At 45.3% G+C, this 14,128-nt stretch overlaps 1 protein-coding gene across 3 annotated transcripts in view; it reads left to right on the forward strand.

Moving 5' to 3' along the window:
• Nucleotides 1–14,128, forward strand: part of LOC119033876 (phytanoyl-CoA hydroxylase-interacting protein-like) — a 21,293-nt gene continuing 7,165 nt past the window's right edge. The window contains exons 1-4 of one of the 3 annotated variants that reach the window (XM_037124456.1): nucleotides 1–248; nucleotides 718–908; nucleotides 11,163–11,359; nucleotides 12,916–13,090. In XM_037124456.1, the coding sequence (XP_036980351.1) occupies nucleotides 803–908; nucleotides 11,163–11,359; nucleotides 12,916–13,090 (478 nt within the window). In that variant the 5' untranslated portion in view covers nucleotides 1–248; nucleotides 718–802. The other 2 variants (XM_037124457.1, XM_037124455.1) reach the window with 2 other exon arrangements.

A 14,128-nucleotide genomic window follows, 5' to 3' on the forward strand; every position in this document is an offset into this window, starting at 1 on the left:
GGAACGGCAGATGCTTTTCAGTCATTATGTCAGAGTCGCCCTCCCCGGCTCATTACTGTGTGGACCACTCGCACCTGCGCTCCTGCCAGAGAGGACTACACCTCGCCATATAAGGACATGTGAGATGTGAGAGACCCTCGTTGGGGATGACGTTGACCGTGAAATAGCGCAGAGGAACCGGCAGTGTGTGAGGACGGCTTGGATTGAGACTTGAACCGCAGGAGGGGGAAGACTACCGAGCTAATCTGGTTACATAAGAGCGCATTGAATTTTCTCTGCGCTAATCCTCTGAAGTATTCATGCTCATCTGTCCCGCAGCGGAGTAACCTACAGGGCACACACACATACACACACACACATACAATAACACAGAGAGAGAGAGAGGGGGAGAAAGACGCGCGTACGCACACACACTTGTGGCTCTGGAGGGAGCAGTTTGGAATAAGATAAGCGCGCACACTAGATGTGTTTGAGGTTGTTGCATTTGAACGCATCTCCAGCTGAAGCTGCTATGCCGCGCGTTGCAAAAATCCCCAACTGGCGGCTTGTGACGATTCCGCTGACGCGCCACTAGCCGCACCACCCAGGAGAGGAGAGGAGAGGAGAGGAGAGGAGACAGAGGCGAGGAGAGCTGAGCAAGGGGACTGACCGACCGACTGACTGACTGGAAACCGGTCTTTTCTCTTTCTCTTTCTCTTTCTTTTCCCGACCGTGAAGGAAGCCTTAGCTGTCGCGCCGGGCCCCGAGGACGAGATCTATTCAGCGAAGCCACAAGACGCATCATCCAGAACGCCCTGCAGAGATGGAGGTACCCGGTTTGGCGCACAACATCACCAGCCCATTAAGTCCCTGCGAGGGGATGATCAAGGACCTGAGCCTGGACGCCATACAGTTATGCGAGCGAGATGGTAAGGAGAGATTTTTTTTTTTTCCTTCTGGCACGTTTGCGCAAAAAAATGTTCGGCGCATCGGGCCGCTGCAGCGCCGCGCCAAGCACTCCTGTTTTGTCTTTGGTCTGAGCTGCGTGCTGCTGAACCCTTATTGTGCGTTTGAAAGGGAGTAGGGGCCGCTCGCTCTGCCGGTTCCCTGCCCGGATGGATGCAGGGTTGGATGGCTGGATGGATGGTGCGCTTGTGCGTGTGTGGAATAGCTGAGTGTCCTGAGGTTGTGTCCATTCATAAGAGAGGGCTCTCTGCCTTAAATCAATGTGTATATGCACAGTGATCATGCACATGAGAGGGAATCATGTGAAGTGATGGGAGGCTTTATTTCAGCACCACAGACGTGGACAGAGACCGGCGGCCACCCCACCTCCAACCGCTGCCTCCTGTCTCATTCTGCGCGGAGCTGCCTCAGTCAGTGTGTTTGTGCACCGTGCATGACATCCTGTACATGTTTTCTTACAGTAATAACTCAGTTTTTTAAAATCTCATATCCTGTCCTAACTCGTGCCCAACTCTCCCCGTGCGTTTTAATTTTTAATTCATCAAGTCATCCACGTTGAAAAAGAAAAGTTTCCAGCCAATTTTTTTTTTCGTCAAACAAAGACTTCACACACATTCAGTCACAGATCAGATGCTTGTTTTATGACAGCACAATGGATAAGCGGGTTTTTTTCTTTCTTTCTTTTTCAGGCTTTGCTCCGATGCGAATTTAATGGTGGGGAGAGGAGGAGGAGGAGGGGGGGAGAAAAAAGCAAGTCATCATCAGGAGAGAGAATGAGAGGCTCAAACATGGCTGCACCCACGTGTGTGCACACAGGCGGCTCAGCCCTACACACACCCATCAGTGCAATTACACCAAATTGATTCCACATCTGAGGCCAGATCTCGTTTTAATCAAGGCTGCAGATTAATTCGCAGCCGTGGAAATGAAATGAGAGCTCACCTCAATTCATTTTTTTTTCCCTCCTCCTCTGCTGCAGCAGATTTTCTCTCTCTATGTTCGGATTGGCCCGTTCCAGTGCCCTCCTGGGGTCACTGGTGTGTCTCATTGAGCCCTCCTGCATCTGATCACAGTGCAGTCATTGTGCCGCCTCATTTTCTCCTCTGCCGGCCAGAACTCCTCCTCATAATGTAATACAGCAGGACACAGTTTATATCCTCTTAGTGCTTTGCTGGCCTGACTCTGAAGCTGTAATTTTAATAATGGTGTATATATATGCTTGGCCCTGGACGTCTCAGTGCCAGCTTCCTGTGCAGCAGGTTTATTGGACAGCTTCTCTTTTTTTCTTTCCTGGTTGTTGCAGGATGAGAGCTACTTCTCTGTTTAACAAGAAGATTACCCAGTGTAAACAGCGTCTGTGTGTCCTTGAGACACCCACATACTCTGTGTTTATGGAGCAATACCCTCAGAAACGTCTCCTTCTGTGGAGCTTAAATTGGTGGTTGTCAGACAGCGGCGTAGTTCGTAGAACTGTTGATTTAGATAATTCAGATATTTTACTCAAACCACAACTTTAAGTATCATCCCCTGCACAGCGCATTGCATTAACTTTTGTTACAGCGCTTAAAATGACCTCCAGTGATATCATGTAGTTCACAGTCCCCCTGCCACACCCCTCTGTACAAGGCTGCATAGCTTTTCTTGGAAATTGGCTGTTTCATTATCTGGTCAATACATAAGGTTTTTTTTTCCCGCGGAGACCGTATTCTTTACTTTACCACGTCACTGTCTAAATTTATCTCCCAAGTCCATTAATATTTAATTGCCAGCATGAGAGGCTTATGTGTCTATGCTGACCCAGCAAATGGGAGTGCATGCGGCCTCAGTGGGCCTTCTGTCTGTGGGAAAGCGCTCGCTCACACACACACACACACACACACACACACACACACACACACACACTGAGGACTGTTTGAGCATCTCAATGCACAAAGGGAAGAGTGGGATACAAGTTGTTTCTGTGTCAGAGTGGGGGGTTACAGCCTTAATGGTTCAGTTTGGTTATGAGGTTCTAACATGGCTGAAAACATGCTAAGAGTGACTCGGCTCGTGTGAACAAGACGTCTCTGTCGCCTGTGGACACGGGTAACCTCTGCAGGGCTGACGCGAACCACCATTTTGATTTTATATCCAGTGTAAATGTGTATTTATGGGGGGTAATGAAATACACACTTCATGTCCTGCGAGGCCTTTGTGCCGTGGCCGCTGACATAATTAAGTTGACATGATGGATGGCTGCCATTTATGCAACTGAGTGCCGTGTACGCACCGTCTGAAATCTCCTGGCCTGAAATACTGCAGCTCGGCCTGTGACACACTCGGCCTGCCAGCTCGCGTACGTGTGTGTGTGTGTGTGTGTGTGTTCACGGTGGACGGACAGAAAGACAGACAGGCTGATGGGGAGGAAATCAACTGTAATGTCACCAGTAACTGTGTCAACTTGAAGGAAAAGCTCCCTCGGTGTCGTGCCTGCCAATTACAAGTCCACAGTGGCATTGTTTCCTCAACTGCAAATGCAACACTTGAACAAAAGGCTTAGTTCTCAATCCCTTCAAAACCACTGTGGAGCCGGAGAAACACCACGAGGAGAAGAAGTTTTGCGTGTTGAAATAAGTCGTGGGAGAAACGATTGTGCAGGGGCTGTTTTTGTTTTGTTTTTTTGATTTGGCTGTCACAAACGTTCTGCACGTCCTCGCCAGCGATGTTGCTCTAAGTTGGAGTTGTCAGGGTGTGGCCCTCATCGTTGGCACTGGTCAGCCCATGTCGGCGGCTTTTGCGGTCAGTTGGGTTTGTTGAATGTGAGGATGGAATCGCTCCGATTGGCTGTGCTGCTGAGCCAATGAGTGCATGAGAAGAGAAACAGAAAATGAACGGGAAAGCCCCCTGAGCCAGACACTGTAGTGCCCATGATTTCACATGTTCAGTGTAGTTTCTCCTCATTTCTTCACCTCGGTCCTTCATCTGCCATTTGCGATTTTTTTATCCGACACGTTCTCGATTAGAAGTGGCTGCAGTAGCGGATTAAGATGGATTTCCATGACCTTTGTTATAGATATTGATGAGGATAAAGTCTACTGATTTTGATGATGACCTGACTTTCACAACCATCTGGCTGACATTTGTGGAGCTTTTGTGAAATGTCCACACTACAATTGAATTTTGGTACAGCCATGTTCGCCTGAGGATTAATTTTAACACCTCTGGAGATGCTTTAACTTTTAATTTCGGTCTATCATCAGGGAAATCCTTTGGTTTACATAATTACCATCAGCGTTGGCTGTCTTTTAAGCGAATGTTAAATGCTAAAATGCTAAAGCTAGACGGTGAACACATCAGCATAAAATTGAGACTGTGAGCATGTTAGCTTGCTCAGGTTAGCATTCAGCTCCAAGTACGGCTGTGTCTTTGTTGCCATGATATTGTTCTGACGGCCTGTTATTCTGATTACCTGCATCACTCTTTTCCCACCCATATTCTGCAGAGACCCGCCCCTACTCTGGAATTGATTGACTCTGACCCTGACATTTCCCTCTAACCCTAACCCATCTCATTTAGCTAACCAACCATCTGATCTTAACCCAAACACTCGCTAATCAGAGGAACATTGTGCAGGTCTGTTTTTCAGATTATTGTGTTTACAGACTAATGGAGCTGTCAGAGCAATGGTTGAAGTACAGCCGCAACTCTGTGATCACGTCCGTAGGCTCTAGTCTTGTATAGAAAGGTATTGATAACGAGCGGACAACGAATAAAGAGCTCATCCAATATGTTCCAACATGGTGCATTAGTGAGCCGGCCTTATGGCTCACAGCGTCGTCTCAGTAAGCTGGCATTTTAGTTTGGCCAATGTTCAGCGTGAGCAGTTGTGTGCCATGACTGTGCTGGCAAGAGTTCCAGGTACATAATGTTATGCAGCCACTCATCAGCTGCATTAAATATTCACATGCAATCGACTCCACTGATGTTACATGGAGCTGAGAACATTCTTTGAAACTGATTGCATCTGACCTCTCAGAGTCTGACTCATGCTAATTTTCCTGGTGTGTGCTTTTCAGCAATCCTTTCATACAGAAACATAAGAGTTGCTAAAGAAAAAAAAGTTGAAGGAGTTCACAGCAGCCTGTTGTTTGGGAATTCAAATGCGATGCAAATGAGAACTGATGACTCATTCTGGTTTTGGACAAGTTAAGAATACAACAGCTGTGCCCTCCCTAAAGGATTTCTGCATTTAATTAATTTGTAAGAATAGAGACGGGTCGATTCTGAACCCTGGAGAGTCCTCGTCACCGCTGAAGCTTGTGTTATTAAAAATTCTTTACCGGGTCTTTGTTTGCTGCTCCGGGGAGTATTGATGAGCAAAAGGTGGGACAGTGACGGACGAACGGAGCATTGTTCATGCTTTTTATCTCGGTCCAGCCTGCGCATTGAGAGGAACCAAAGGCCCGCAAACATCGATGCCATAGCGAGTGTCTGCTGCACAGCTCGCGTCTGCAGTTCAATTTTAGACCGAACGCTGAGACTTAAACAGTAGGAGGCTCGTCTGTCTGAACCGAGTGCCCACTTGTGCAGTCGCAGACAATCGCTGCTAGTATCATCTGCCAAATCTTTTTTTCCACACCTGCCAACAGCACTTGGAAAATTGATTTTTTTTTTAGGCAGCAACCTTGACAGAAAGTTGACGTGAAGCGTGGACCTTGAGACGGAGACACATTTATCACCAGCCACCACTGAGGGAGTGCGTTAGCATTATGCAGATGGCCTGAATTGAAATCAAATAAGTTTCCTCTCAATGGTAAAGCGTGCTAACAGGTCATTCCCAGTATCAAGCCAGGTGTGACTGGAACAAATCCTACCACAGAGAGCCATTAGGCTGGCCCTACGTATGCATGTTAACAAGATTTTTATTGATCCTTCGGCATCCATTGCTATTCCACTCTGTGGCATTTGACTGCATGCTGAGTAAAAGGGCAATACCCTGTAAGGTCCATTCACTCGGGTTTAGTGGATCAGCTTTCCATCCTTTGCTATAATGCAGATGTTTCTGTTCTATCCAGTGTTTTTGTACTCTGTTAAAACATAGAACTGTAAATGCTCCTGTATCATTTTGAACCTCCTGTACACGTGTTCACAGCATGAGAAATCTTTGCTCCAAGCCAGAGCTCAAAAGACCGACTTGTTTTGTCTTATCCTGATCAGAATCAGAGAGACTTTATTGATCCCTGAGGGAGATGTTAGGTACATTACAGCTTCTCCTTTTAGAATAGAAACATCAAAGTACAGAGAGATTACAAGAAGATATGCGGTAATAAGAACGTCATGCTAAATATGATTGTGTGTGCTTTTGTTCTGATTTTTGTAAACTCTGATGAAAGATGTATAAACTGAACTGAAGATGTGAGTTTTCACACTATATTCCATATCTATATTGTGTAAGTTCAGCATGACTTGTTCATCTAAGCGTTAGAGGAAGTTTGAGTCAGCTCCCACTCGTCTACATCAGTCTGTACTCCGCTTAGAGACAGAAAACCAAATGTCCAGCACAGATAACCAACTACACCATGGTGTACATTGTATATATAGGAAAATGATCCCCTGCACACAAACTGTAAGATATGTGCCTCGTACTAGACTTTATAGATTTTATTGATTTAAACCCTAATAAGTAAACATTGACAATGGTTAACTGTGTAAATAAGTGCTACATCCTGAGTCTTCAATATATCAAATATTTCTTCAAAGATTGTTATATCACATCATTTTGGAAATTCTTTTTTTATTATTATAGTCTACCCACAATTCCTCAAGGAACATATATACGTAACTCCAAAAAAGCTTCACAATGTTAGCTTACGGGAACAAGTATTTTGGGGCTGCGTTGCGTCGCGTCCCGTTGTAGTTACACAGTTTCGCCACTAGGAAAACTGGCTATAAAGCCTGATGCTCCTCGTGAGGGTTTGGTGTGATCATGTGAGCAGGCCAACCTGATATTTATGATAAATCACTGTGCGGCACCAAGTCATAAGAGCCTTTTCTCTGCTCGCCTTGGTCTCATTCCTAGGTATGACATTGCACAATATCTTTGAAGAAGAAAACGGGTTATTGTAATATTGTGATGTGAATACGTGAGTTGAAATATTACACAGAGATGATAATGTTATGAAATATTGCACAGTTAGATTACCGTTGTATTACACAGATAAAATATAGTTAGAGATGAATTATGGAATGATGAGGCAGAAATCCCCCCCCACCCTCCACCTCCACCTCCTCCTCCTGCGCAGCACACACAGGGCAATAAATAGTAAGACGAGAAATTATGACTCGACAGAATGAATATTAGCTACAGCAGCAACCTCTGTGCAAGTATTACGAAGCGGGAAAGAGAGAGCCACGGTACAGTCCGGGCATAAATTTAAGTCAGAACTGAGAGCTCAGGCCTCCCGTGTGAGATTGCAGAAGTGTTTTAGTCTCTCCCTCACCGCCTGACCTTCATCCTGCCTGGCTCCGGCTCTTCCATCTCTCATTCTGTGCTCTCAGAGTCCCCGAGGATTCGGAGCACAGCTTAAGACCGGCTTCGCACAAACACAGGAGTGTTTACCTGCAGGCAGCGCTCCCTGCTAAACGCTAGATCTGCAGTGTATTCAGATTCCTGCAGGTTGTGGTTAGTTCTATTCAATTTGCGTCACAGCCTCCATCGCCTGTTTTAATTCTTTGAGGTTTGTTAATGATGGTTCCTTACATTTCTGTCCCTCTCATGAGCATTTCCTTTGATTTCTGCCCAGTAAACTGCAGCAGCCGTCGCTGCTTGTTTTCCCTGATAACATCTCTTTTGGTTCAACTGCACAGTCTCCAGAGTTTAACTGTGTAGGCGATATCTGACTTCATTTGAAGAGCTTCTCTTTGTCAGTGTAATGCCTCCATTCGCAGGTTAATTAGGAGAGTAAACAGGAGCTAAATCAGCATTGCAGAGTCACAAGGAGCTGGGAGGGCAAAGACCCGCACGGGGGTCGGCTCCTGGAGTTTTTTTAGCGAAACATCAGTGTCGACATTAATATTTATAGAGCCAAGAACAAGGAACTTACTGCGCTTCAGGCAGCAAACAGCAACTGAGATTGCAGGTTTTTCATCTTCTGTGTTTGGTTTCAGTCAGTGTTTACAGTCATACTCCGATGGTAACCTGAGGTAGCAAGAATCTGGCGTCGAATGACCAACCTGAGAAGCTTAAGATCTTGAATCAACACAAGTAAATGTTGGCAACGCGTCTGTTTTGTGTCTGGTTTTGTCGACACAAACATGTTTGGAGATATCCTGAATTCTCATCAAAAGATAGGATTTTGTCAACAAGCACGCTGCTGGATATATCCCAACTTCTCGTCAAAAGAATACGCTTTTTCTACGAGGTTTCCATTAGAACATCCGGTGGTTTCAGACTTACAAATATGGAGACACAGAGTGGCAACCTTCTAGTTTTGGAACATCATCCTTTCTGCCTCCCGATAATGACAGTCAGGTCATAAACGTGTAATGTGAACATGATAGGATGGGTTGTAGAAGTGTCAGTATGGTACGTAGTCTATGACATATACAAATAGGAATTTTCTGGCCACTAGTCTCCCACATAGAAAGCTTCATAAGACACCTTGTCGTGGTAATAGTTCCTATAAACTATAAAACAATGTCGGGATCACTCAGAGTTTTTTATATGAAGGTTTTACTCGGACATTTTTCGAAAACTTGGAGAGGAACTGCTTGGCAATCCTTCACTTGTTTCAGGGTTTATTTAATCTTTCCCTGACGCAGATGTCAGGGAATGACAAAAGGCCTTGTCTTTGCCTTGCTGTTGGTAAAAGGTCAGCAGCATAAAGTCTCAGGTGGATCGTTACAGTGCTGACATCACTGTCTGGCCTGCGCCGACCCGAGGGAGCGTGTTCTGACAGGGGTCCGCTCCGTCATGTCCAGTGTTGACTCTCTCAGTCTGAGCCAAACTTAACTTAAGTTAACTTAAGTATAATGAGATGGGCTTTAAATGTGAGTCGATCCCCAGTGCCTCTAAAATCTAAACCAGATACAGGAAGTCCAGATTAATCCTATGTTTAAGCTAGAATGAAACTCAGCAGTCCACTTTATCTGCATAAAACTGTACTTATGTTATATATACATGTGCAATGTTAAAGAATGTGAGAGCAAAAAAGTCCTGGATCCACAACAAAAAGTTAATTCCAAGTTCCAAGTTTCACAGATCCATGTTTAGAGCCAGCAAGTCGTGGATAATTCTGTTCCATTTGGATCATTTATGGAAATCTGTTGAGTAATTTTTGTATAATCCTGCAACCAGGAATCATAAAAACAAACAAACAAACAGGAGGGCGGATGAGGACGTGACTTCCTTGGCCGAGGTAATAAACTGACTTCCTGCATTGCGATGATTTATAAGAGAAGATCTGTCTGCTCATCACTGGAAAGTCATCGTTCCACACTCTAATCACAACTATTAGATTAGTCATCAACTATTCTGATAACTGATTATTAGATCTGAGTATTTGTTAAAAGTTAAAATCCTTTGACTCCAGCTTCTTCAGTGTGATTATCTTGTGGTTTCTGTGCTCGTCCATGACAGTAAACTGAACATCTTGGGGTTACACACAAAAACGAGATATCTGAGGACATCATGTTGGGCTTTCTGAAACACTGTCAACATGTTTCACCATTACAGCCCTAGTTTCATGCATGAGCAGCCACGTGGTCCGCAGGGGGGTCTTTGTTTTTAGGTTAAAGATGATTAGTTGTGGTAATCAGCTGGTTGTGATTAGGAAGTGGTGATTAGGACATAAGTAAGTGGGGGGTCTGGTCAGGTCTGGTCCGATCTGGTGGGCAGAGAACAAACATTTGTCTCTTTCAGATGATGAGTCAAGATTGGAAAAACGAGGCACAATTTGCGAGCCTGCTTCCAGGTGTTTTCATCTCTCAAGGGCAAGATAAACAGTGGATGTAGCAATTATCATCTGCTTCCTAAAACGATTCCATCTACAAACACTCCAGTGTTGGAGAGTTGTGTGGAGGCGAGACAGGAGAGTGCACACAGCCCAATTATGAGATTGCCCTTTTTATGTCGCCCTCTCTCAGCTGATGAGCGGAGATGCTTGTTCCATGCTCCGCTGCTCCTGCCATTGTTCCCCCTCTCTATAGAGTCCGGCCGCGTTGTGCGCGTTACTCCCAAATTCGGCATTCTTGCGTTTTACTCACTCTCGTGTTTGGACCAGAGCGTGCACAGAAAACTCATTGTTGCCACGCCAAGTGGGCGTCTACCCGCGTGTGACGCGAAGTCTATATTCATCCTGATTCTACAAAGGTCTCATTCAAGCATGTTTTGACATTTTGCACTGGCCCCAGTGTTCACCTCGCCTCCACTACATGTTGTGTTGCAGGGAGCTGACCAACGCAGTCAAGGGAATGTTAGATTTATCATCTTACTCGATAGAAAATCACGTTGCAGTTGTTGTATCTCTTCATTCTAAATGTGATTGGTATGACAAGAATAATCATCCAAGTTTAGCTTGGAACTCAAACTGGTGCATTTTGACCGTTACAGTTGCAGGACCATGTGTATTTCCTGCAGTGTAGCCGAGCCGAGCTGAGTGTTTCCTTTTTTCCCTTTCTGCTGATGATAAATGGATCCATCTCTGCCGGGAATAGCGGAGATTCAATCAGCAGTGTTTGAAATATTTAACGGTCCGTATGTTCTGGAAAGCAGATAGGTGTGTGTGTGTGTGAGTGTGTGTGTACTGAAGGGCTGATGTGTTTCCATGGCAACATATATGGTAGCCGGGGACACAGGCAGTTCTTTGTGTGTGCGTGCGTGCGTGTGTGGTATGGGGAGTATACTGCTGTTCAGGCGGCTGTCAATAATTACAGAAATTTTGCAGTATTGTAGAAGCTTTATAGTCAGAGAGAAAGAAATTATTAAAAACGGTTGATATATTGTGAGGGTTGAATGAAAGAGATCGTTGCAGGATTTAAAGGTGCATTAACACATTTACTTGCTATGGTCTCATGTTTCTCAGATAATAAAAGAGAAAAGATTTTAAAAATGATGAATTTAAAAACAAGCTTTACGATGTGTGATCCCAAAGGATCCCCACAGTAAATAAGAACCAGGTAATTTTCTGTCTGATATTGATTTGATTGAAATTTGCTCGTTTTGTTTCTCAACTACACAGGAAGTAAATCCCAGGACGGCAGCATCTCTGAGATGGAGGAGCTCCCCGTTCCTCAGAACATCAAGATCAGCAACATCACCTGCGACTCCTTCAAGATCTGCTGGGACATGGAGCCACGCAGCAAGGAGCGCATCACTCACTACTTCATTGACCTGAACAAGAAGGAGAACAAGAACTCAAACAAGTTCAAACACAAGGTAAAAAAGGCTCGAATCAGCGCAGACAAACACATTTAAAGGGAGATACCACGGAGAGATGAGTCACCCAGAGGTCTCCCGTTTTGCTCTCGCTCAACAGGATTCGCTTTGTTTCATGAATAAGGAAGGAGATGTGTCGGGAATAAGAGGGTTTGTGTTTATGTGATTCATTGTGTGAGAAAATGAAAAAAAAATCACAATGTGCCTTGATAACACCAACGAGGCATCGTGCCAGCGTACACACACTTAGATAAATCCATTCATTCCTTTGTTCAACCGTCTTAAAGTCTCCTTGAGATTAAAAATCTCTTTTCAGCACTGAAATATGTTACACCAATAAATACAAACAACATAATCCAGCTTTCATTCTCAATATTTGTATAAAAACTGTGAAAACAACCAAACACAAAAACTGATGTGACCTTGGTGACAATTTTTAAGCCTTCCTGTTCCTTCCTGTTTTTTCTAACCTTAATTTATTTAAGCAGGGTTCAGTGGAGTCTCTTTCACCCCTTAATGATAATAATATTCACACAGCTACACAATCACATTCTGGAAGCAGCTCAGTACCACCACAGTCTGGTCTGTCGGCCACTGACAGCCGGGGTTAAGGGCCTTGATCAAGGGCACCTGAGTGGCTGTTAGGAGGAACGAACAAGAGCTGGCTTTCACTTCAGATTACAAGCTGGTTCCTCTCTAACCTTTAGGCCGTCACTGCCCACGTTGTTCCAAGTAGGGATGTTTATGCTAAGGCGACTTGTAGATTAAAGGTTGCTGCCCTCGCTAAAGTTGCCACCAGAAACACTGTCTGTCTGTGAGACGAATTATCAGTTATTTTACTAACATACACATTTAAAGCGCATATAAACTTAAATTGCGCTGAAATGTCTGGACTTATTATGATCCTTGATATCTGAAAGCTAAAACAGTTGATTTGAAGCTGAACCACCGTGTAGCCTCGTAACCTCTAGACAACCTTTCTCTTTTAGTGCCTGCAGGCAAAAAAAAAGCACTAACTTCAGAGTAGTTTCCTCTCTGCCGGGGAGTAATTGCACCGGCAGCAGCAGCAGCAGCAGCAGCAACAGGAGTGCTGGAGCCCCTCCAGTGGGTAGTCAGTGATCTGGTTTGGTGATCTTACAGACGTGTTTCATCAGCCTCCTTCCTCTCCTCCTGCGCTCACTTCCTGGGTGCTCTGCAGCCGAGTGTTTCTCCTCCTTCGACTCTGTTGTAACGGGCGACCTCACGCCAGTATTTTGATTTCGGTGTGCAGCAACAGTGTTGGTGGATTAATGGGCTGACTGTTGCTAGGCAGGGGCTCCTGGTCCAATCAATGAGCTGCTCGGGACCCGCCGAGGCTTGAGAGGTTGGGTGAACAGTGTACAGAATATTGTACTGTACATACATAAAAAAAAAGGCCAGCGAGAATTTTAAACTCAGGTCCACAACTTACATGAAGCGAGTACAAATACAAGTGTGCGTTTGTGAATTGCTGAACTGGATGTGACTCATTCCTTCCTGTCATCATTCACCTCCTTTTTTTCCATCCCTCTGTCCAGGATGTTCCTACCAAGCTGGTGGCCAAAGCAGTGCCCCTGCCCATGACGGTTCGGGGCCACTGGTTCCTGAGCCCACGCACGGAGTACACCGTCGCCGTCCAGACCGCGTCGAAACAGACGGACGGCGACTACGCCATCTCCGAGTGGAGCGAGATCATCGAGTTCTGCACCGCCGGTGAGTAACGTGCAGCTTACAGTGCTGCGATGACTGCGTACATTTTCACCGCCTGCACTTGACCAGCTGAGCCACTGGACCAACAGCGTTAAGGGCGTCCACAGAGAGGAATACAAGGAAGTGAAGGGATGGAGCTCAGTATGAGGGAGAATATTAGAGGCAGACTAATTTACACTGAGTGGAGGGAAAGATGGATGGTAGCAAAGGAGGAGGGGGGTGCCGGGGGGGAAAAAGAGGGATTAAAGGAAAGAGGGGAGCTGTGCTGTATATCTTCAGATGCAGAGGTCAACGGGTTCAACATTGCTGGCTAGAGGCTTAGAGTGGGGGAGGGGCGAGGAGGAGGAGGAGGAGGAGGAGATGACGGCATGGAGGCAGGAGGGTAGGTAGTTGTCAGAGGGATGTAGTTAAGAAGGTGTAGTAAGACAATTTGGTGGGAAATATTTAATCCCACATTCAAAAATACATATTTTTGTTTTGGTGTGAGTTTCAGAGATATCGGCCACGTAAGATGTGCCTAATCTCAAAATAATGCAACTCGATGACACACTTGTGGTGCTCAAAACGCCTAAAACAAACTATTTGAAAGCTCAACGACAACGTCTCTTTCCAGAAATGTTTGACCTGGTTACTCAAGACCATCCACAGACCCTGTTGTTAGAGCTACTTTCTTTCTGCCCAGCTACTCCCACCAACGGTATCACCACGCCACAGGAAGTCGGCATCTACTCATGACCGAGAGGCTCACGCTGTACTGTTAGCTAGTTTAGTTAGCTTAGCTGGCTAGCCTCTTGTCCATGAGGAGATTCTGCGAGGTGACACAGCCTGAGTAGTTCGGTAGATGTAAAACAGTTCCTACATGAAAACTACTCACAACAAGGTCTGTGGATTATCCTGTAGCTGGGTCATAATTTCTGGAAAGGGACATTTCATCTGCATTTATAGCAAATGTTGTCTTTGTTAAATATTACTCTATTTTGATTTTGGGGCGAATTGTTGCTTTTAAAATCCTCGTCTATCGCCATGCCAACCTCCTCACGG

This window comes from Acanthopagrus latus, chromosome 15 (genome assembly GCF_904848185.1).
Source record: "Acanthopagrus latus isolate v.2019 chromosome 15, fAcaLat1.1, whole genome shotgun sequence".
NCBI lineage: Eukaryota > Metazoa > Chordata > Actinopteri > Spariformes > Sparidae > Acanthopagrus > Acanthopagrus latus.